This window comes from Myxocyprinus asiaticus, chromosome 4 (assembly GCF_019703515.2).
Source record: "Myxocyprinus asiaticus isolate MX2 ecotype Aquarium Trade chromosome 4, UBuf_Myxa_2, whole genome shotgun sequence".
In the NCBI taxonomy this organism is placed as follows: domain Eukaryota; kingdom Metazoa; phylum Chordata; class Actinopteri; order Cypriniformes; family Catostomidae; genus Myxocyprinus; species Myxocyprinus asiaticus.
This window is the reverse complement of record NC_059347.1, coordinates 20,094,517-20,120,224: the sequence shown is the minus strand read 5'-3', so window position 1 is coordinate 20,120,224 and position 25,708 is coordinate 20,094,517. Positions and strand designations below refer to the sequence as shown.

The following is a 25,708-nucleotide window of genomic DNA, read 5'->3' as shown; positions in this document are numbered from 1 at the left end:
CTCCAGGTGAGAATGGCTCATTAGTCATCCTTTGTTTCGATTCAAAATGTTAATCGCTGCAAGACATTGTAACGAAAATTCACCTTAAGTGTACATAAAAAGGCCTTTAGTGTTATAAGTTTGTTTATAGGCCTACTAAAACTTTGTGACAGTTTTGGTGGTAATGTTGAATCATTTCTCCAGAATTGTTCAGTTTATAAGCTACAAATGTTTTCCTCCCAAAAGCCTGATATACTCTAGCTTCAGAAGTCCATACTGCATGGAACTAGATCATGTATTTGCTACCTGCAACCTGCTCATCAACATCTCCAATCTGTTACTCTTGTCATTTTATTGATTGTGTATTCCTCCACAGCATCCTCTTAAAGGCAGGGTACAAATGACAACTTTTATTTGTCACCCTCCTTGATTTAAGTAAAAATATGTTTGGAACATGTTTTTTGAGATCTGTTATCATCAGAAAGAGGTTGCTTTGTTGCACAATCTGTGTTCTTTTTTTCTCTCATAAGCAAATCTGCAACTTTGTATAGCTTAATTATATAACAGTGTAGCATGCCCTATATTAGTAATTTCGGTCTCCATAAAATGGCCACAGAAGTCTTTGTTTTTGTATTTAAATAATGTAGACGCGGCATTATAAATTACTGGTCCAATCTCCAAGTATGAAAAATGTTTAATTGTTTGTTTTGTAGGGTTTGCCTGGGCCTATAGGAAATATAGGACCAAAGGGAGTACGGGTAAGAGACAAACAACAAAAAAAAAAACAAAACACTCTATTCTGTGTAAATGTATTGTGGTGATTGTGTCCCAGGTTTGTCAACTGAAATTAAGTGTATTGTTTATAAATTAATCATGTTTTGACTAAATTCAGTGTAAGATGAGATTGGTCTATATTGTGTTTTTGTCATGTACATCCTTGGTATTTCATTCAGTATGTTTGACTTTTTTGCTCTTCCGACTGATCAATAGTATTTGCTTAAAAGTGAATGAGGTTTTATGTTCAGGAAGTTGTGTAAGGGCTGCTACATTGTTTTGATGTTGGAATCTTGTTTTCCAGTGGTTTTTCTGTTATTGGTAGTCGTTTTCATTATAAAACCTCAGAACTTCAGGAAGTATACTGTTGTAAAGGGTTTTGTTAGCTGGGTTTTACATTATAATTCCACTTAAAGTTTAAACCATTTTGGCCTTGTAAAGTATGTGGCAGCAGTTTACATCCAACGTTTTTTCCTTGTTTTATTGTATTATTTTTATTCTCTCCCCTCGTGCCATAAAAAAAAAAATATATAAAATTTGCCTTTTAAGAATTTTTGCAATAGAATACAAAATTACATTTTAAAATACTTTTAAACGACCAATGAATTTTTTTTTAAAAATGTTTTATGGTTGAATATTGATTGTACTTTTTGTTTTTTTACGGAACATCACAAGCAGTGGTCCTCAACTAGGTTTTTCTTCAGGCCCCAAATTTTACATTTGGGCATCAAGTGGTGAGCTTTTTTTTTTTTTTTTTTTTTTTTTTCCCCATTTAATAAAACATTATTTATAAAACAAACTGCACAGGTACACTACCGGTCAAAAGTTTTGAAACACATTCTTTTATTATAATTTTTCGCATTTTAGAATAATAGTAAAGTCATCAAAACTATGGAATAACATAAATGAAACTATGGGAATTATGTTGTGACTAAACAAAATCCAAAATAAATCAAAACTATTTTTTTTTGCATTTTCAAAGTAGTCACCCTTTGCCTAGAATTTGCAGAAATATACTCTTGACATTTTCTCAACTTGAGGAATCACCCTGGGATGCTTTTTAAACAGTATTGAAGGAGTTCCCATCTATGTTGGGAACTCGCTTTTCTTTATTGTTTGGTCTAAGTCATCGATTTCAAAAACTTCTTTTTTTTTTTTTATAAAATTTTAGATTTATAATGAAATTAATATGGTGGCACAATTATATTTTTGTCTACAAAACTAATGTCAAACATTTAAGCATATGCTTTCAGATCAAAAGATTTTCAAGATCGTGAGAAACATTTCAGTCAAGTTTCAAAACTTTGCATGTTAGGGCTGTCAAAACGATTAAAATATTTAATCGCAATTAATCAGTTTTTTTTTTGTAGTTAATTGCTAAATCTTTATAAACATGAGTGGACAAAATATGCTTCAGATGTATTTTTCAGTCAACCACGCAAAACCTACCCCACCAACAGAGTTGAACAACAGAAAAGGAACACAATACAACTAAATTCAAATGATGTACAAAATATGGTTGATGAAAGTGTGTTATGACAGGATTTATTTGCTCCTTTTTATGGAGTTTTGACAAACAATCTTTCCAGGAGCACAATGGAATTAAATAGCTCTGGTCATGTGACTATTTGTACCACTCATGCAAAAATCTCCTTTAAGACCCAGGTCACAATTGTAACCGGTGGTATTAAATGGGTAAATGACATTGTAGATTACCTGCAGGGTTCCAGTAATGTCTCCAACTTCTGCATTGGCTAGTGCACTATCAAACAGAGACACTGTGACAGAACCTTGGAGACAGCAGCAGGGTTTCCGTTAGCCGTTGAAGTCTGTTTCCCCGGTTAGTGTTCCCCTGAGTGCCGTTAAAAATTAAACATAAAGGGAACAGACTGCTCCCACTACGTTTAATTTTTAACGGCGCTGTCAAGTCTGTTCCCCGTATGTTTCCCCTTAGGTTAGTGTCAAAGTCTGTTACCCCCTATGTTTAATGTTTAACGGCAATACGGGGAACACTAACCGGGGAAACCTAGGGGGTTGTGTCGAAGTCTTCCCCTTCTCATGAACTGCAGGTTATTAAAAGGGTCATATTATGCATTAACTGCGTAAAAATAATTTTGTTAACGTTTTAACTTCAGCACTAATATATATAATGTATTCAGCTCGATTTATTTATGTATTTATTTTCTCCTGTCCGCAAACCCATTTTGGGTCATGAATCGCTAGTTGAGAACCACTGTCATAAAGTGCATCATCTCATGTTTTTTGTCTTTCCCTGCATGATTTCATTGTGTGTTGTATCTGTATCAACCTTGTGACCCCAGCCTTAGCCGTCCTGCTGAATGCCAGTTTGATCCCTGGTGTGAGGGTATGTGCCCTTGGACTACATCGTGGAAGCCAGCACCATGCAGTCCATGGGCATATACACTTGCCTCAAGGCCTAGATCTTCACAGAGCAACCACTGTCTTCAAAAGACCTTTACAAGTCAGCCTGCAGTTTAGTTAGGGAAACAAGGACCATATATTCTAAAATGTCTCTGTTTGTCTCTTGTCCCCTTACACTCCCCTGCTTTAGGGCTTCATTGGAATTCCAGGCGTCTTTGGTCTCCCCGGACCTGACGGAGAAAGAGTGAGTTTATTTGCTGCTGCTGTCCATATTATTAATGGAATAGTTCAGCCAAAAATAAAAATTCTGTCATTATTGACATTTTATTATTATTATTGGCCTGTCAAGCTCAAAGTACAAAAACCCACCAAAAAAGCATAATAGAAGTATAATAAAAGTCATCTGAATTCAAATGATCAGTTTGTGTGAGGAACAGGCTTAAATTTAAGTCTATCGGCTTACTACTACTACTACTACCAAAAAAAAAAAAAACGTTTCAGGTGAACTATTACTTTAATAACTGTTATTAAAGTACAGATTTGTGCATAAAGAGTCCAGCTTTTTTCCCTTAAGGCTTTAATAAAACATTCTGGCATGATGGAGACTTACAGTCTCAAGTTTTAATTGCCCCTAGAGGAAATACTAATGGAAGAAAGCCTACACCCATGCACATGTGCCATACATGTATTATTCTGCTTCATAATGGTGGCTTGTATATCCAAAGCACTTGCTTTGAATCGGAAGTCTGATGAAAGGGGCCACACTCCACTAAAACCACAAAGATCCCCCTGCAAAACAGTAGTTAGTCTCAGTTCTCATGATATTTGCTCAGGAACCTCAAGCTGGCAAATTCCAGCCTGCAATTCTGTGTAGAAATAGCAATATACTGTAAGCCCTCAAGAGCTGGAATATGACCTGCTGTGGATTAGCCAGATCAAGTCTCCTATTTTCAGGCCCAGAGGGACGGAGTTCACTGCATTCTGAGAGACCTTTTGTGCCCATGAGAATAGAGAAGACCTTTCAGCATCCACATATAAGCTCTGTTGCAAAACCTATGAGCTGCCTCGCTGCTACAGCCTACGGTACATGGAAGCTGCCTTCTAAGGGACGCTCAGACCAAAAGCTAGACACACAACCAGTAGAACAAAATGAAGGTGTCTTGAAGTGTGTTTTCTAACTTGACATGGCTCCTGCTTGAGACTCTGTAAATACAGCAAGATGCAGCGCAATGGTGTAAGATGTCTGTATAGTGCATGTTTACATAGAAAACCAATTGAAAAACGGAGCAGATGGACACAAAAACATGTCTGGTTTGAATGACCCTTAAGGCAGCATCCTAACTTCATAAGTGAATGATTTGGAAAGCTCTACATGGGCAGCAATTCCACTCGCAACACAAATAATGCTTTGCATTGGGAGACTCGACTTGCAATTGATTTGCAATACTCTAATAGTCATAAAAATACATAGCAAACACAAAATATTGGGTAAAATAATCCATATGTACAGTAATTAGGGATGGGAATCCTAAAGAGTTTAACAATTCCGGTTTGGATTCTAATTCCATTTTACAATGCCGGTTTCTTAGTGGTTCCATTTGCAGTTAATTTAGGTCATGTTCACACTAATCTTTAACCCTCAGAGACCCAAGCATAGAGACTCAGTTTTTTTTCTTCTTTGAACATGTTTTTAGGATGCCACTGATTTAAACAAAATCCATATTTTTAAGCATATTTATTGTTGGGGTGAATTTTGCATGACTTTACAAAACAATGGCAAACTATGAGAAAATCTTGATTTTTAAGCACATTTTCATTCAACATGCCATTTTCCCCCCATTTTTCCTGAACTGTAGTTGTGACACAGTTCAGAGTGTCAGCTTTTGTCATGCATAGATTTTTATTAGAATTTGTAATTAAAAAAAAAAGGTATTGTTTAATTGCTGTAAACAAGCATTGCAGTTCTGTTACACTGTGTCTCTGAAGGCTTAGTTTAAAAACTGTTTTCAGTTTCTTAATGTCATTGTTTTCTAAAGTATGCAGTTATGAAGAGCATTTTTCGAAAATAAGTTTTCGGTGCTGTTCCAGTGTGGATGAGAGCCATAAATGTAGCAAAATTAATGCTTTTTAAACAAATTTACATTTGAGGAAGAAATATCTGGAAATAATAAATATAATTCTAATTGGATTTACTGCCCTCGACAGCCTGTTAACCAAATTATCATTTGATATTTTAACAGAACAGATTCTTGCAAATGGTGTTTACACAGACTTTTTAATTAAGATTTATTTTTTTTTAATAAAATATCACTAATAAAACTACAATAAAATTCATAATGTATCTAACTGTTTTCATATCAACAACCATCCATCCAGTAATTACTCAGATTTAAGTCTCACAAGCCTTACGTACACGTAATAGTAAAGATTATTGGTTCATTTGGAGTCGGACATGGCAAAATTAATTACTTGCGGTTCAGTGAATTATTTTAGATTAACTACAAAAACAGCTTATAAGAGTCATTGGTTCAGTAGGAAGCGCTGTGTTTTACAGTGTAGATTAGAAAGAATTGAGTCGTTCAGGAATCGGACCACACTGGCCAAAATGAAGTATGTTTGGTGGCAGCATAATTACGATGGTTGCCTTTTGGAACAGCTTTTGCATCAGGAGCTTGCCTGTGATTCCTTAAAACGCTGCCTGCGCAAACTGCACACTACTGTAGGTTATGGAACAGAACAAGACTGTTACAGTACATTCACTGGGATTGTTTAATTCTTATGTTTTTCTCTTGCTGTTTTGTTTCTGTCTCTTATAACCTGTCTCTTCTGTCTTTCTCTTCTTCTCTCTGCTGTCTCCCCTTAGGGTTTACCTGGTGTTCCTGGGAAGAAGGGCAAGATGGGTAGGCCGGTAAAGTTTTCTCTCACCATTCTCTCTAGACAACTTTCTGTGAATTATGTCCAATGATTTGTAACCCTTTCACACTGTTTAACAAAGATGTTTGAGAGTGTTTGATTCTATTTGCGTTGAGCATAAAGCTTTACAGAACCCTAAAGGGATTCAAAAAAACACCATGCCTTGACAACCATGTCATTATGTAACTGTCAGTTACATGAAGTATGGCTGTAAATCACTCATTGTAGTACTGTGCTACTGACAAAAGTCTTAATGAGTGGCAACTAGCAAGTTTATTTTTGTACTTCTGTTATTTACTTTGTTCCAAGAAATTCAAAAGGAAAGTGAGTTGCAAGATCCCATGGCTTTAAATCCCTGTTAGATTTAATTCATACTCTTTTTGTAAATAAGAGAACAGGTTCTCAAGGACGAAAAATTCAAAATGTAAACTCGGATATTTTGTTGTTACCTTGCTGTGATGTATTTTTGTTTATTCTATAAGTAGCAGTCTCACTAAAATTAAATACCAGTCATCTATTCCACAGTAATTGCGTTCCACAATAGTTGAGCAAGTGGAAACAAATTAACGGAACAAAAGAGAACTCAGTCATAGCATTATTATGACTCATAATTCAACTTAAATTCATATGTCATTATTGCTGATGAAACAAGTACCATCTTTGTATCCAATATATGAGCTCTTTACGTTAGCACATTCATCACTTCTCAATAAGCAGTCTTCGAATTCTGCAATGCCTTTTGATGGACAGCACATGTACAGTACATATTCCTCGGCCATAACTTGCTGTTTGCATCGCGTTTGAGGACAAAAAAAGATCTGAAGTGTTGACTTTGGCCCTGGGACAAGCATGCATACAGCAGAGTGCGACGTCATAGCTCTTGTCCTCTTATATAATGTAACAGTAGTTGGAGGAGAAACAGCATTGTCAGCGAATCCCTGGCGGTCCTCCTCTTTCTCACTGCTCCTGGTTGTTGCCAGCGCAAGGAAACACTCAGCCATGGAATTTCCTGCTAGGTTGACAGAGACTAGAACTGAGCTTGTTTCTCTGACTCTCGGCATCAGTCATCAGACTCTGTTGTACAGTCTTTCTTCAAAAGAAAATAAACTTCAGTTCAGTAGCCCCATTCTCACCTATAATTACTTCTTGCTTTCATACTGTTATTCTCACTTGTAATTGATTAACAAATTAACTTAAAGGAAATGTTAAACCAAAAATTACAATTCTCTCATTATGTACTGAAGTCGTTCCAAACCCTTTCGAAACTCGGCCGATGATTTAATGAAAATCCCTCTCCGTCTTAATGGCAGTTGATAGTGACTCGCTTTAAAGCTTAACCCTCTATGGTACTGTGTTGCCTCTAGACAACATAGCCTATTTTTTATTTTTATTTTTTTTATATAAAATGAGACATCCATTTAGGTCAGTGCTATCTCAGGGGAGGAGAACTCAAATACTAACCAATGAAAATGCAAAAGTGGTCACATGACCCACAGGGGTCCATTTTGTTTCTTTTTTCAGCACATGTCACATGGCTCCATATTTTCTCCAATGAAAAGTGCATTTTTCACTAATTTTCGTCCAGATAATCGCCTACAAAAAATCTGAGTCGCCTTCATTGGTAAGTAAAGAAGTATTTTCAAAAACTTTACATTTATATATCATCAAATGTATTATAGGACATTACAAAAAACTGTGTTGCCTTGAGTCAACATTGTACCGTAATGGAATAGCATAAGGCCATACCAGGCATACTAGGTTGGCTGGGTCTCCTATTGTACAAGGTGCGCCCACTGCTGAAATCCCTCTTAGAGAAGTTCCAAGCAATTCCAATTGATAAATCTTTGTGTGGACAAACAAATGGTCCCATTCAAGGGGAAAAACCCCATGAAACGGTACAATCCCAAGAAACCAAAACTAGTGATATAAAATCTTTGTTCTTGCTGATAGCAGTGGCATAGTCTACAACTTTGAGGTGTACACTGGGTGTATCTCTCCCTGCAATGGGCAGCCTGACATAGGCACAAGTGGCAACATAGTGCTAACCCTTTTAAGCATCATTCCAGACAACATCTCCCACAAGTTGTTCCACGACAACTGGTTCTCCAGTTTTGACCTGCAGATGCTGTTGGAAAAGAGGAAGATCTGCTGCCTTGGCACAGTCAGAACCAATCGTCTGGCTGGACGCTGTCTCCCCACTGATCGAGACATGAAAACGAATGGAAGGGGGGCTTTTGAGGAAAAAGACCATTTATAATGGGGTTACTCTCAGGGCTGTGAAGTGGCATGATAATCGTGCAGTCACTCTCCTCTCCACCTTTGCCTCAGCGAATCCAACAACCACTGTGATGAGATGGGACAAAAAAAGGAAGACAACAGTACAGGTGAAATGCCCGAGCATTGTCACCATGTACAACAAAGTGATGGGAGGGGTTGATCTACTAGACTCCCTCATCGCCCTCTACAGAACAAAGATTCGATCCAAAAAGTGGTATCAACAAGTGGTCTTCCAAATGTTTGATCTGGCTGTTGTTGAGGCCTGGCTCCTCTACCGGAGAGACAGCAGAGACCGTGATATCACCCCAAAGGATGTGTTGCAAAATTGAAAGCTGAAGTTGCAGCATGTCTCTGTATGGAGAGGAAGGCTTTGAAGAGAAGGGGGAGACCATCACAGCACAGTGAGGAAAAACAGCCTGAAAAGCATCAAAAAACCCCTGTAGAACCACGACCATCAACGCTGGTTCACTTTGATCAGACAGGTCATTGGCCTGTTTGGGTTGAAAGAAAAGGCAGATGCAAATACCCAGTTTGTTCAGGCATTGTAAAAGTGCAGTGCTCAAAATGTGCTACCTACCTGTGTTTTTTCTTTTGAGAGGAATTGCTTCCTCAATTTTCACAAGCAGTGAGGTGCCATTAGTGAGGAAGGAGATTTTGTGTATGTGCTTGTGTACATGCAGGTCCTTGTGCTTGTATGTGCATGCTTGTAAGGATAAGGTGCATATTAGGATAAGGTTATGGTGATTTGTAATGTTTTACATTGAAACAACACTGATTGTAATGTTTTGAAATGATAACTTGATAATATGATGGTTTGGTAATACTTGTGTTCCATGATGGTAAAATGTTGCCTGAGAGCAACAGCTGGATATGAAATGTTACTCTCTATTAAATATGAAATGTGTAATACATTAAAAACTAGATACATCTGTTTGTTCAAGTGTTTGGTTAAAGAAATTTGTTTTCAATAAATAATGTTTTAATTTTGTTATAGTGTCCAATTTTAAGCAGGAAAAACATCAATTTTTTTTTTTTTCCTCATTGATATTATTTTGCGTACCATAGAGGGTTAAAAAAAGCACCCACAAGTGTCAAAAGTAGTCCATGCAGCTCATATATCATATTGTATGTCTTCAAAAGACATGCAATAGGTTTTGGTGACAAACAACTCGAGCCACTGTGAATGAGCTTTTCTAATGCGCTCTTGAACAATCAATAGTTGATTGTCGATTTTTGTGTACAACTGACAAAAACAGGATATGTGCTGATTGTCTCTGGGCAAAGTATAAGGGGGCGTTCACACCAAATGCATTTTTGCTTCTGTCGCTAGACACGTGTTTGACTTGTGCCATATTTCACAGTTTTGTCAGCATCTCGTGCAGGTGCGGCGTCTTTTATACAACCTGGTCTCTTAGAATGAACGTTACTCTATATATATTTTTGCAAACTGACTTTTACGTGCCGCCTTCTACATTTCACTGCAGTTTACTGGTGAAATGAACACAAGGCGCTACAACAACTGTGCGTTTTATTCATTGTCACACAAATCACGTGTACAATTGCTAATAATGTCTTTATAAAAACATATTTTTTCACTTTTACTCATGTTATATCAAAACACTTCTACTTTAATGCATGGTTTTAAAAACGATATATTTTAACACTTGTATTACAGACCCACCTACATATACACTTTTTCCTAAATTGCTAGCTTGCTTGGTAGCTCACCTAATAGAGCATTGGACTTTGGACTTAACCGCGGCTCAAGTCCATTCAAAGACACACGAAAGCGAGAGTGGCGTAGAAGTGAAACGGAATGACATGGTTGCTTGAGTAAATGTTTTTTTTTTATTTTATTTTTTTTCATTTCGAATTTGCATTTTAAAACACTATCGGTTAGGATTAGGTGTTGGTGAAGCATAAGGATGTCCTTTTTGTTAAAGTCTCATTTATCTTTACATACACTTGGTTAGATTTAGGGTAAAGGTTAGGTAAGGGAGGTAGGCTAGGTTTTACTTCTCTAATATTCACCTTAAAAACTTCATCTAATTACAGCTTCATTTCGCTCTATTGATGCCCCCCACTGGACATTTCACTTGAAAACTGCAGCCAAATGTGGAATGAAGCACGCAATTTCAGTTTTGCAAAAACTGGTCATGAGATCAGGCTGGTTTTATAGACACCGTGTCAAGTTAAAAAGAACTTCAATTGTTAAAACATGTCTCGAGGTACCTGCATTGTACTCCATTTGTGACGCGGCGTCTAGGTTTTTTTTTAATTTATTTATTTTTTTTTTTTTTTGCACAATGGCCTGTTCTGTGTGAATGGCCCCTTAGATGGCTCTGATATAAAAATGCAGAGCAAGGAGAAGGATAGACTGGCAGTACAAGAATAAAGTGCCAGTGTTTTAACATTGTAATAAATTATTAGTTTAGTAATAACTGCACAGTTCTGCCCCTAATAATAATATGAAAGCATTCATTTTATTTGTTTTACTCACATGCTCTAACAATGCTAAAATAATTTTTTCTCTGGCCACCGGAACATTAAAACTCTAACTTACTGGCTAGAACTCTTAATTCCTATTGCTGCTTTTCTGTGGCATGCAAACCACAGAAGACCACTTAAAATCCCTTGTAATGATTAATAATGAAAGAAAAGTGGTTCTGGTGTCACAAAGGTTTGAGCAGGATTAGAGTGAAGGGCTGATGTTTACCATGTGGTTACTGGAAACAGCAATGCACAAATGGTATCAGCCCTGAATCTAATTGTGATTTCACTATAGTTGCCTTTCCACCATCAGGCCAAATGGTTCTCATTGCGAAACCATGCTGTTCTGTGCCGGGCCAGTTGGGTTTTTTTTCCACTGTGGTGCTGCGAAATCAGGATTAGTATGTACATAACAAATACATTAATTGGCGGTGACATGAGAGGTAAACATTAAAGCAAGTGAGCTATGGAGGATGATCACATATTCCAGTTTTTAGGACTGCTTTTTTTCCCTCGTTTTTACTCTGCTAAAGCACAGGAAACACTTGGCCCATGTAGCAAAAAGGAAAGCAAAGAGTAAAAGGCGAGAGCTTTACCATCATATGCTGAGGGGTTGTGTATGCCACTGGACATGAACACATAGAAAGGTAAAAGTTCCCAGACTAGCTACAAAGAACATTTATTGACAAAATATTATATGATTAATACATTTATATATTATGAGTTTAAATAAGATAGCTAGCGTAATCTACCTGCCTGACAAAAAAAGCATGTAGAAAAATAATCATCATAAAATCATGAAGATGCACTAAACATATACAATTTTATAAAAATTTGTGTTAACTTCACTTAAATATTAGCAAACTTGGCCAGCTACCTAGAAACAGTTACTTTGGCATTGGAAAATTGACAATCGTAAATTGCCACAGATTATAACCATTTCTCCAGCACAGTTGATCATGGTTGGCTAACCGTACTGAGAAATGTTTTTTCTAGAGTAGAATGGTTTGTAATCGTATCTTGCTAAACCATACACAAGTGGAAATGGTACTGGATCCTTTCCTCACTGTGCTCAGAAACGTTCAGCCTGATGGTGGAAAAGCACTTTATGGCTTGCTCTGCTAAGCTCTACTGTCTCTCACATGTGTGTGCTCAGGGCTTTCCAGGAGATTTCGGGGAGCGAGGACCACCGGGACCTGATGGAAACCCAGTAAGTTGAGCTGCAACAACCATGTGACCGACTGCCATGTGAGGAAACTTTAAACAAATGCTTCTAATGCTCATTTTTCATCTTTATAGTATTGTGAATTCAAAGAGTTATTTAGGATTAGATGCTTGAAGTTTTGTTTATGATCAGGTTTAGAATATCAGGAAAGAGTATTGCCACACAAAAGAAATGTTTTCCGAAAACGTCATCCGAGGCAGGGTTATTATGATTTGGAATTTTTGTTTCTATTTATATACTCTAATTATTTCTATTTATCTTATTGTCAACTTGTCTTTTCAATTTAGTTTCACTTTAGTGACACAAGCTGGCACATTTTGTTTTTCTGTTTATAAATATTGAAAAAGTATGCATGCAATGATGTTATTGGTTTTTGCTAATTTATTCAGAAATGTCGTTTATCTGTACATGTCAATAATATTTATAAAATAATTAAGTCGGAGACAATTAAACTGGATATGCACATTGGATGATTTTTTAATTCATAACACCCAGACTATATAAAGGTATGTCATGCAACTCAAATAAATAAATAAAGCACTATAATGTCAATATATTGTATATGTTTAAAGGAATAGTTCACCCAAAAATGAAAATTTGCTGATAATTTATTCACCCTCAGGCCATCCAAGATGTATCTGAGTTTTTTTCTTCATCAAAACAGAACTTAAGACTTTTAGGATTTCATTTCAGGCCGCCTCCTCTAAACAATGCAAGTGAATGTTCTCCATTTTTTGACTGTCCAAAATGCATATTTAGGGTGCATCAAAATAATCCACATGACTCCAGTCGACAAATAAAGTTCTTCTGCACCCAAACGATTGATTATTTTGAGAAACAAAACAATACTTATATAATTTTTAACTACAAATGTTCGCTTCCATACATCTCTGTGACGTGCGCTCATGAGGGGGATGACATAAGCTCGCTGGTAAGGTCACGCATCATGTGGAGGAGGAGGCAGGAAGCGCATCATTGTTTACAAGAGAAACTTGCACAGACCACAGACCAAGTGCAGTTCACAAACCAAAACCGTCAAAACAATTTCGAAACAATATAAAATACAAAAACATTAATAATTTCCAAATAATAATAATAAAACATTGCTGCAGTAAATAACCATCCTTTATTTCAGAGCAATGCCGTTATCTACTTGTGCTTTTTCTTTAGCAGAAATATGTATGACTGTCAGGAATTCAAGCCATACAAGTTGTAGTTAGTGAAACCAAGTGTGAGCGTTTACTGAGATTCACAGGATTTACAGGGTTTACACAGTGAGATCAATGGTACAGGTGATATCACACAGAAGAGAAGCTTCACAAACTGAAGAAGAGGTAACAGGTGAAACAGCAGAGTAAGCACTAAACAGATATTGACGAAGATCAAGAGCAAGATTAAGATCAATACAGGTTAATATCCACTGCGTGAGAGCAGCGTGGTCAAGCTAGAGTCCTTTGTGTGAGACTTGACAGTGAAGTGGCGTGAAGGTGAGTCATTTATGCAGGCAGAGATGAGCGAGTGAATTAAATGCAGGTGCGGTGAATTAGAAATCTTGTGAGGAGGAGCGGAGCGCTGAGGGAGGTGCAGAGCCCGAGGGAGGCGTGACAATGACGAAGTTCTCACACATACCTGAGTTCACTGGAAAAAAACAGCACGGGCACAGCCGATGAATTCAGATATCGACTCTTTGTTTCTTTCGATGGTCTGAAATCATCAGGGGTAAAATGTTCACTGCACACCTTCCAATATTTGAGAGAATGTAGGGGTGTACTGATATCCAGGTTCAGTGCGATAAGCCAGAGCTTCAATTGATCATGATCATGTATAGGCAATCGATGAAAAGTTAATATTTTCCCGGTGTGCATTTTTGGGGGGTTTCTGAAGGTTGAAGCATCCAGGATACACATGCCAAACGATCATTTTGAACAATACACTTATACAAATACAAATCTACAGCAAAGACAATTAAACTTTTGTACAGCGCTCCTTCTCTTGTAAACAATGATGCGATTCCTGCCTCCACCTCCACATGACGCGTGACCTTACCAACGAGCTTATGTCATCCCTCTCATGAGCACGTCACAGATGTATGGAAGCGAACATTTGTAGTTAAAAAGTATATAAGTATTGTTTTGTTTCTAAAAATAATCAATCGTTTGGGTGCAGAAGAACTTTATTTGTCGACTGGAGAAATGTGGATTATTTTGATGCACCCTAAATATGCATTTTGGACCGTCAAAAAATGGAGTACATTCACTTGCATTGTTTAGAGAAGGAGGCCTGAAATGAAATCCTAAAAATCTTAAATTCTGTTTTGATGAAGAAAGAAACTCCGATACATCTTTGATGGCCTGAGGGTGAGTAAATTATCAGCAAATTTTCATTTTTGGGTGAACTATTCCTTTAATATGTATATAAATATAAATGCTAGTCAATAAATGACACATCATACAATTATGAAGCACAGACTTTATTCACACCAACAGGCTACAATGTAAACATATTAGTCAAATACACTAATATGCCTTGGTTGCTTTGTGTATTCTTCTGGAGTTAAAAGCAGTTCTTACATTCATACAGATGGGAACATCACTTATGTTTTGTGAAATTGTGACCAAATCAGACAAGAAAACAGCACAAAAACATTTGTAGCTTCTGAATGAGAGATGTTTATGATGATGAACCGGTAGACGTGTGCACTCGCCGGTCACACATCAGGCTCGCCAAGGAATGGAAATGAATCATTTATAAAATATATTTAAATGTCCGAGAAAGTCATATTTGGCAATATTTGTGCTGTCTTCAGACCTGTATACACTTTTCCTGGAACTTGGCATGGATCAAAAGGAATTTTTTATGTTTTTCTTGATATCGTTTTACGGGTGTTTTCGATTCACCGCCAGCGGGAGCTGATGGTCACAAATATGGCAAAGTGATGTAACTGAAACAGGTCAATAATATACTGTGTATCTAAAACAAATTCATTTGAGCTCAGCTCATTTATTTCATTTATTCATTTATTTTTGGGGGAATGTATTCAGTTTTGAAGTATTTTAAGTATTTATTTTTAATTTAAAATGTTTTCATTTAGTTTTTTGAAGATCTGAAGTCTCATTGGCTCTGTTTTTCTATTGTTTTTCTTTGTGAACATTGTAAACACGCTAGACAAACACTTTTGGCCATTGCACCATGTCTCGTTGTTTTTTCATCACCTTGGTAGAAGGGCTCTGGCGCTCCTGTGCGAGTTGAACCTTCAAGGTTAGCAGCAAAATGCATAACGCAGCGGTCCCATAGACATTCTATGGGCAGTACACTAGCGAGAAGACCAGAGGCCGTTCCTTTTGAATGGATGTCTGTGGAAGAGATGCTTCAGTATGCTGAATAAATGTATTTTGTGAGCGAACAGCTCATCACTTAGTGAATTGACCGCCTGTGCGCTAATCTTCAACATGTTTTACACTAAACAGTCCTTTTGGAGTGAACTATGCGTGGAGTTTACTGTGATAAAATTGATGTTTTCTAAGAGAAGACACAGACAACATATAGGTGTCAGTTTACAGGTATTCATTTGTATGCTAGTTGACTGTTACGCACTCTCCTATGGTAAAAACGCAGAGGTTGTTATCTCAAAATAAAAGATCTGGGAGTACCACGTTTTTAAGATGCCTCTTCAACTACAACTGTTAAAAACACATCTCGAGACACCTGCTTTCTGTATTATTAGTTGCGCTGCATATATTTTTTTTTAGCGCAAGGATGCATTCGGTCGGTGTGAATGTGCTTTAAGATGGCTCTGATGTGTCGTGTAAAGATGCAGAGCAAGAAGAATGGTAGATTGTGGTGGTACAAGACACAAGTTCCAGTCTTTTAATTTTGGACTCATAAAAATGTGTTGTAGTTTAGTTTCAGTTTTTGCAGTTAAGTTATTTTTATTTCATTTAAATTGAAAATGTTTTCATTTAGTTGTAGATTTCTGAAGATGTGAAGTCTATTTGGCCTCTGCATGCCCTCTTCCTGTCTGTCATACACTGTCATGCACACATGGTTATACAAGCTGACCAGGCCACTCAAACCACTCCACTCTAAAAAATATATTTGATTTGTTCCACCGCACATACACAAGCCAGCGTGAGCCTCTCAGCACTGATTCATGAAATACTGGTAATGGGGAAATCATCTGTCCTTACTGGAGTCTACAGCAGAAATCTGTTTTTGCCATTACAGAGGTTGCTTCACTTATGATTGTTTTACCATATTTTATTTTTCCCTAAATTACCTAATATTTCATACTTTCTGTATTTTTCATGTTTCCATGTCCCAATGGTTTTTGGTCACTTATTTGCATATTATAAGTTATGACAAAAGACATACAGTAGTTGTGATGTATTAGTAATGCAATAAATGTATGTTGTCATAAATGTATAATGTCAAAAGCAAAGCCACATTTCACTATCTTTTAGTGGTGCTTTTTAAAGCAAGCATTTCAATTATTATTGATCGTACTTAGAGTTAGGGATTTGCACAAACCCCTAACCCTAATTATTAAGCTTTGGCACGTAACATTTCCCATATCATTTGTGCTATGGACATGAATAATTTCTCAAATTGTGGACTTTTCTATGCAATCAGACTATGATTTTCACTATTTCTAGAAGACAATAAAGCAGGTGAAAAAAAACCCAAAGGCTCACCAAGAAGATCCCAAGCCATATCTAGGGACCAGAAAACCATAGAGAGTTGTGGACTGGGCTCTTTTGAATTCAGCCAGTAAGCAGCCACCTAGCAACCAACCAAAACACCCCATAGAAAAGCACTAAAACAACTCAGAATACCTTAGCAACCATATAGCAACGCCCTTTCAACCACCCAGAACACCATATGAGCCTCCCCGCAACTACCCAGAATACCTAATATAAACACACTGAAAAATACTCAGAATGCTTTAGCAACCACATACCAACCACCCAGAATACCATTAGGCCGAATACCATGTGGGGGAACTGCTTCTAACAAATGCTTCTAATGCTTTTTTTTATTTTATTTTTTATTTATTTATTTTTATCTTTATAGTGTTATGAATTCAAATAATTGGTGCACCCCATAGAAACGCACTAAAACGACTCGGAATGCCTTAGGAACCACATAGCAACGCCCTTGAAACCACCTAGAACACCCTTTGGAGCCATCTAGTATCCACCTAGAACACCTCATTTAAACCCAGTAAAAACCACAAAGAAAATACCTTAGCAACCACATAGCAATGCCCTGGCAACCACCCAGAACACCCTTTGAACCACCTAGCAGCCTCTCAGAACAGCCCATAGTAACATACCAAAAACCACTCGGAACACCTCAGCAACCACATACAGAAGCAGCAAATGTACTCTACAAAACAGCTTCAGTAAGGAATCTATTGCGCTCAGCTTAGTTCAAATACACAAGCATGTGAGCTAACTTTATGTCCTTGCTACTATCACACAATGTATCACAAGGGCACACTTGAGCTGTCCGTAGCTGAGCCCTCTTCCTCTGGCAGTAGTTAAGCGCTAGCCTGGCTGCCTGACCCTCTCAACTCCCTGTTGCACTGTAACCCTAACCACATCACACAGGGAGAGGACACAGTCTTCTCTCCTTCTCAGTCCTCTTCCTTCATCAGCGGTCAGTCGGCAAGAGCAGTCAACCTTGTGACATCTATCTCCTCTCTTTCAAAAGAACAAGGAAAGAGAAAATACACAGGGGAATTTTTTGGCCTGCTGGTGAGGATGGAAGTAGGAATGCCAGTTAGTAGTCGGCCAGTCACCCCACACAACAAAACACTTTTCTGTGCTCCTCAGCAGATCTCTTTCATTGGCTTACAGAAGGGGAGATGCAGGCTATAGATTAGCCTGCTATCAGGCAACAGAGATTTCACCCCCTTTTCTCTTCTCTCAGCACAGGTCTGCTGTGGCAACACTGAGCTGTCTTCTCAGAGAGACTCTGTTGTACCTGTAATGCTCAGTATGTGCTCTCTGTTTCTCATAGGGGGAGATTGGTGCCTCAGGTCCTGTTGGTATCCCTGGCCTTATTGTGAGTAAACCAACATTGTGCGATTGACATGTTTACCTTCTAGCTATAGTTCTTTCATTCCTATCAATGAGTCTCATTCACTAACCATCTGTATGCACTTATTTGTGTGCTATCAATTTCACATATATCATAATTCATAAGTAAGTTTGCATTAACAATTTGGGATAACATTTAAAACTGACTCAAACATGGAATGTGTTAAGCCAAAATAGTTTTTACTATATTATTTACTAACTGCAAGCACACACTCTGATATGGGTTCCGCATTCATCAAAGTTAGAATGAGGGCACAGTAAGAACAAATGTGTGCGTATGCACCTGTTGTGAATACAGGTGACATTTTTGCATGAACCTGTTTGAGAATTACTAGTGAATGAGAGACCCCACTATTCCATGTCTTCCTCTGAATATTGTATAGTATATGAAAGCTTTTTTTATTTTTAATATGTTTATATTCTTTATTGTGTATTTGTCTTTGTTTAATGGCAGGGTGATCTGGGCCCGGTTGGAAATATGGGTCTTCCTGGGCCAGCGGGACTTAAGGTGATTACTCTGGAATTGTTATGACCAAATAAATTAGTTACAAACATTAGCACCACTATTAGGCTTAGGGCTGAATAACCTTAGGGTTAGGGGGCAGTGCAGTCTCGCATAGCCAGATGTTTGTCTGAAACAGCAAAGGTCTGGGGCTTACTGCAGCTTAAACTGTCCTAGAATCAAAACTTACACAGGTAGAACCATTTGACTGGCACGTAAAGCAACCAATCATGATCGGTTTTGTCATTATGTGCCATTTAGGTGTGAGGTTATCTGAGATATGTAATGCCATAATAAAGACTGGCGTGGGGGAAAAAAATAATTTTAATAATGTCGCCCTTGGTCTGTGAGCGATTGCATATAAAACACACAGGAAAAAAAGAGGAAAATGTGTTGAGAATCTTAAGTACAGCACAGAAAACCTCAGTACAGGCTATTTCACACACATAACTGTGAAAACAAAGCAGAATATGCACTTGAGCTTGTGGATACCTGCTTTACTTGCTACTACATTCCTCAAACGACACTCTTTGAAATATCTTTAAAAGATTTGATGTCACTAACCCGGCAATCTAATCCAGTGATCAATTCATCCTTAAAAGTCCTGTCTCAAGCTTAAACCATTGGTTGAGCCAGGTGTTGACATGTCAAACAAACAGTGCCTCAGTGTTTCAACAGTGAAAACAATTTAGAAATGGTTTTGCTATAGTTGTCTTTGCAAATTATGCTGAGATAGGAAAACATATTTCGTCATCGAAAAACAGATCCATCTCCATTTGAGAATCTTCAAAGCGCTTACATTTTTCTTGATTACAATGAAGTATTTTGACTTTCTTTATTAACATGTTTCATGAATACCAAATTGATATGACTTCTTTTCATAGCAGCAAATATTGAAGACAAAGCCATTTACTCAGGGATTAATTCAGTTTGCCTTCAAGGGCCAACCACAATGTTTGTAAGGCATGAGCTCCATCCATAAAACAATGGGCAATTGTACTATTCCTTCGTTTTAACTTCTGTCTCTCTGGTGTCATGCAGGGTGTGCCAGGAAACCCAGGAGAACCTGGACTGAAAGGTGATAAGGTGATCTGAATACACATTATTAGCTTTTGTTTGTTCTGGATTTGATTGCAACAGTTAGAATTAAAGAGTAGGGTGAATTCAGGGAAACTGGGGCGCTTTTACAGTGAGATGACTGTCAAAAAGTTGCCCAATGAAGACAGCGTGACATCAAAATATACCATATTTATTTCCTTAAAGTGTAAGTTGAACCAAAAATGAAAATTCTGCATCATTTACTTACCCTCCTATTGTTTCAGACCCATATGACCTTTTTTTCCATGGAACAGATAATGTTAGGCAGAATGTTATAAATGATAGCCTCAATCACCATTCATTTTTATTGTATAGCGCATAAACGTTTTCAAACATTTCTCCTCGTGTATTTCACGAAAACAAAAGTAATATGGATTTGTCTCTTTGGATAAAACTGTCTGCCAAATCCATAAATATAATGTAATAAATTAGTAAATGGTGAATTTTCATTTTTGGGTGAACTGTCCTTTTAATACATGTTACTGGTTAACACTATTGCAATAAAAACAAATATTTTTTCATCAAAATGTAATAACTTGCTCCACCTCTAAAATGTCCTTTTCCGCTGACATCACCAAGCGCTCTTATTTTTCAACCCCTACCCTTTAACCACTTGTCATAATGAGACAACATTTCATTATACAATCAATTTCAGATCGATTAAATCGCCACATTACAGTAAAATCATACATGTTGACTTTAATATTAGAGCTGAGTGGTCAAGGGTTAAACAGTACAGCGTCTGCCTCACTGCTTTGACAGTCCAGCTGGCAACCTTTCTGTCTGCCCTCTAGATGCAGTAGGTGCTGACAGCACAGAACTGAAATGTTCTATTTTGCTGCCTGGCAAGATTTTCTGAAGGCTATGTTTTGGACAGCTGTTTTAGTCTCCATGTCTACAGCTTAACATAAGCCACATTGAAACATGACCATAAATATCTGGAGAACTTGACTAATTTTGTGATTGAACTGCGGAGACTTCCTGAGAGAGTGACTTTTTGTTGTCTGTGTTGACAGGGTGAAGACGGGTTGCCAGGAGAACCCGGGGAACCCGGATTTCAAGGTGACAAGGTATTTTGTCTCACATCTTTTCCTTTCACCTATTCACTTACAGTGTATATGGTGCCTATGTTGGTGTGTGTGCATGTGTTTGTACTTGTGTGTATTTGAATGAATTCAAACCCACCAAGGGATTTCGGAATAACTGATGGTAACTTAATTGAATTTTCCAGGGTGTTCAAGGCTTACCAGGTTTACCGGGAATTCGAGGAAAGCAAGGGCCACAGGTTAATTCATAAGGCTTTTTTTTATTATTATTTAGGACTGTAAAACAGGCATGAAATATTTACTGTGGCAATTAATCTTTAGCACTGACTTTAAAAAGATCCATGTAATAGTAAGCTGTTTGTACTATTGTACTCTTTGTATTCTTTTAGGGTAAGCCTGGAGATCGTGGCCCAAATGGTTTGCCAGGCCCACCTGGCCCTGAGGTAATTGTACTCATTTAAACCATTGCAGTACAACAAGATGTCCATTCATTTGCACCTGTACTATAAAAAGCTTACACAGTCATCCAATAGCTATTAAGGTGCATTCTCTCTCACAGCTACTAGCAGTGACTAAGTGACCAGAAGTTCTTTTAATTAGAGTTGGTGATTTGAGGTGATGGGACTTGAGGCTTGACTCAGACTTATAGACAATTGACTTGTCTCTTGACTCCGACATAAAGGCAATTGACTTGAGATTTAACTTACACTCCTAGGCATTTGACTTGAGACTTTGACTTATAGGCCTTTGATTTGAGACTTGAATTCAATTCATAGGCAATTGAGTTTAGACTTGACTTGGACTGAAAGGCATTTGACTTGAGACCTCTCTTAGAATCATAGGCAGTTGACTTGAGACTTGACTTCGACTTTTTGGCATTTGACTTGAGACTTTGACTTATAGGCCTTTGATTTGAGACTTGAATTCAACTCATAGGCAATTGAGTTTAGACTTGACTTGAACTGAAAGGCATTTGACTTGAGACCTGTCTTAGACTCATAGGCAATTAACTTGAGACTTGGCATAGACTCATGCAATTGACTTGAGACTTGACTTAGACTCAGGCAATTGATATGAGACTTAGACTCATTGGCAGTTGACTTGATATTTGACTTAGACTGTAAATGTTCAAGGAAGGGAGGGAAAGGAGGACACAGGAAACTTGGGCTTCAACTCAAAGGTATAACTTTAATAAACATACTCAAAGGGTCTTTTCAGCATAACACTCTTTAGCTTAAGCACAACAGAGTCTCTTTCAGATAGGTAGCTCTCTCTCCCTCGTCTCTGGTGTGGTCCCTTTTTTATCGCTCTTCCCAGTGCTTACTGCAGTCAGAAAGAGGTGTTAGACATTATAGAGCTCAGGTGTGTGCACCCTTACCACATTCTCTCTCTCTGGACGAACACTCGAAACCACCCCCGCCGCCACATATCCCCACCGCTCGACTCAGGCTTGGGAGTCATCCAGTCTGCCCACCACTCCCCACCCATTTCTGGAAAGGAAGTCCGCAACAGCCATCTGCGCCCCCGTTCTGTGGACCACCTCGAACCTAAACGGCTGAAGAGCCAGATACCAACGGGTGATCCGCACGTTGGTATCTTTCATGCGGTGAAGCTATTGGAGTGGGGTGTGATCTGAACAGAGGGTGAAGGCCTGCCCCAACAGATCCAGTGTCGAATAAAAGCGAGCTGTGCCCAACCGATCGAGCAACTCATCAATACGAGACATTGGGTATGCATCAAATTTAGACACTGCATTAACTTTCCTATAATCCACACAAAACCGTACGGACCCGTCGCTCTTAGGAACTAGAACAATTGGGATGGACCAATTTCTGTGGGATTCCTCTATTATTCCCATATCAAGCATTGCATTTAATTCTTCCTGAACTAATTTTCTTTTTGTGCTCAGGCAGTCGGTAGGGACGGCTATGTACCACTACCCCAGGTGTCGTCTCGATGTGGTGCTGGATGAGGTTTGTACGACCCGGCAGAGGAGAAAACGTGTCTACAAATTCTTTCTGCAACTTGGCAACCTCTGTGACTTGATATTGTGAGAGGTGGTCTCCACAAGTGACCGGAGTGACATGATTTGCTTTTATGTTCACCTCCAGTCCAAGCCCCACCCTCTCTGGAACTACCATTGCCAACGTCACAGGGACTACCTCCCTCCATAATTTCAGAAGGTTGAGATGGTATTTGATGTGCATCACCTCTATCTGTTCGTTTTACCTCATAATCGAGATCTCCCACTCGTCGTGTGACCTCAAAGGGCCCTTGCCACTTGGCAAGTAATTTAGAGCTCGATGTGGGGAGTAATATGAGCACTTTATCTCCCGGTGCAAATTCCCGTAGCCGAGTACCCTTGTTATACAACCGGCTTTGATGTTCCTGAGCTTGGAGCAAATTTTCCTATGTTAGTTGACCCAAAGTGTGGAGTTTTGCTCTAAGATCAAGAACATATTGGATTTCATTTTTACTGTTTGAAGGTACCTCCTCCAAGTTTCTCGTATGACGTCGAGCACGTCAAAAACCCTGTGGAGGCTTGCGGGACCTCTCGCACTGCAAATAACAGGGGTTCGAGCCATTTATCCCAATTTCTAGCATCCTCATGCACAAACTTACGAATCATATTTTTCAGGGTTTTATTAAATCGTTCCTCCAACCCGTCTGTTTGTGGATGGTAAACACTGGTGCGAATCAATTTAATACCCAATAATTCGTACAGTTTGTGTAGTGTTTGTGATATAAATGTAGTGCCTTGATCAGTGAGGATTTCTTTTGGAATCCCCACTCGGGAGATTATTCTGAATAGTGCCTCCACAACACTACGTGCTGAGATGTTGCGCAGAGGCACTGCTTCCGGATATCACGCTGCATAGTCCACCAGAACCAATATAAAGCGATGTCCACGTGCTGTCCACTCTTTGCTTTTGTCCCTGAAATATAATAATGAGTGTCACTACAGGATAATTGTGAATATCCCCATGCACACACCTCACCCTCACCCTTTTGCTTGAGCCCAAAGCCTCATCTTGAACCAAACATTGGTGTATAGTAGTCTGGTTACAGCTCGTATCCACCAAGGCTTGATGTGTACTCCCCTTGACACTCACCGGTATTCGATCAGGGGCAGCCCGTGGAGTGTCGGGGACCCGGACCACAGTTCCCAGCTCCATCACTGGGCAATGGTCCAGGAAGTGCCCCGGATCCCCGCAACTCCAGCAGGCCGGCCCAGGCATTATGCCCACACCTGTGTCGGTGGATACATCCACCTCAGGGGGAGAGCGACGAGACACTGAGGCCACCGGAAGCGGGACAAACCCCCGTGAACGAGGAGCTGGCTTCGGTGGCAGGTTCCACGCCTCCGGGGTACTGGGATGGTCTGCAGTGAAGGGACAGAGTGAGAGGGGAGAGAGGGGGGAAACACAGATGGAGGGGAGAGAGAGAGAGAGAGTGGGAGGGCTCTTCCGCCCTCTGATACACCGACACATGGTCCTCCGCCAGTTGGACAGCCTCCTCCAGCGACACCGGGCAGTGACACTGGACCCACTCCGCCATTCCTTTCGGTAGATGACGGATAAGCTGCTCCAGCATCACGAGATCGATGACTCCCTCGGTGTCATTGTCCTCAGCCAGCAGCCACTTCCAGCAGGCGTCCCGAAGCTGTTGAGTGAAGGCAAACAGGCGGCCGCGCCCATCCATCTTCATCGACCAGAAGAGTCGTCAGTATTTCTCAGGGCTGTGACCGACCCACTGCAGGATGGTCTTCCTCAGATCATCATACACCAGGAGACTTGCCGCCGGTAGTTGTTGTGCCACGTGTTGAGCTTCCCCAGACAAAAGTGGGATGAGTCTGGCCACCCACTGAACACGCGGCCAGCCCCAGATCTCGGCTCTCGAACAGATCCAGGAAGGCCTTGGGATCATCTTCTGCCCCCATCTTCATGAGGGCAGCCGGGGGCATGGGGGCTGTTGGGTCCAGGGTCGCAGCCGGGGCTTTCTCCTGGTGTAGTAGGCTCCGGATCGTGTGGCGGTCCTCTGCTTGAGCTTTAAGCACCTCCAGGAATCGGCAGTATTGGTCCTGGCGTAGCTCAAGCAGGCCCTGATGTTGCACATGGTGCATACTGGTGAGGGACTTGATGACTTCCGTCAACTGCGAGGACTCCATGCCGGCATATTTCCTCCAATTCTCCTAGGTTTCAGCACCAGTGTAAATGTTCAAGGAAGGAAGGGAAAGGAGGACACAGGAAACTTGGGCTTCAACTCGAAGGTATAACTTAAATAAACAAACTGAAAAGGGCTTTTCAGCATAACACTCTTTAGCTTAAACACAACACAGTCTCTTTCAGATGGGTAGCTCTCTCTCCCTCGTCTCTGGTATGGTCCCTTTTTATTGCTCTCCCCAGTGCTTACTACAATCAGAAACAGGTGTTAGACATTATAGTGCTCAGGTGTGTGCACCCTTACCGCTTTCTCTCTCTCCAGATGAATGCTCGACCACACCCCCGCTGCCACAGACCCTTAAGCAATTAACTTGAGACTTGAATTCGTCTCCTAGGCAATTAACTTGAGACAAAGGTTCATAGGCAATTAACTTGAGACTTGAATTCATCTCCTAGGTAATTAACTTGAGACAAAGGTTCATAGGCAATTGACTTGAGACTTTGACTCATAGGCATTTGACTTGAGACTTGACTTAGACATCTAGGCAATTGACTTCAGACTTAAATTAGACTCCTTGGCAATTAACTTGAGAATTAGACTCACAAGAAATAGACCTAAGACTTCACTTAGACTCATTGACAATTCGACTTGAGACTTGACTTAGACTCATAGGCAATTGATTTAAGACTTCACTTATACTTATAAGCAATTGACTTGAGACTTAGAATCACAAGTAATTGACATGAGACTCGACTCA

At 39.3% G+C, this 25,708-nt stretch overlaps 1 protein-coding gene across 3 annotated transcripts in view; it reads left to right on the top strand.

Moving 5' to 3' along the window:
* LOC127433683 (collagen alpha-1(XXVII) chain B-like) overlaps positions 1-25,708 on the top strand; it is a 134,167-nt gene that overhangs the window by 50,895 nt on the left and 57,564 nt on the right. For all 3 annotated transcript variants that reach the window (XR_007895913.1, XR_007895914.1, XM_051685778.1), the window contains exons 10-19: positions 693-737; positions 3,326-3,379; positions 5,999-6,043; positions 11,972-12,025; positions 18,062-18,106; positions 18,596-18,649; positions 19,685-19,729; positions 20,758-20,811; positions 20,973-21,026; positions 21,177-21,230. Coding sequence is in view for 1 of the 3 variants with exons in the window: in XM_051685778.1 (XP_051541738.1) it covers positions 693-737; positions 3,326-3,379; positions 5,999-6,043; positions 11,972-12,025; positions 18,062-18,106; positions 18,596-18,649; positions 19,685-19,729; positions 20,758-20,811; positions 20,973-21,026; positions 21,177-21,230 (504 nt within the window). In the remaining 2 variants the exon portion in view is untranslated. The remainder of the gene's footprint in view (positions 1-692; positions 738-3,325; positions 3,380-5,998; positions 6,044-11,971; positions 12,026-18,061; positions 18,107-18,595; positions 18,650-19,684; positions 19,730-20,757; positions 20,812-20,972; positions 21,027-21,176; positions 21,231-25,708) is intronic.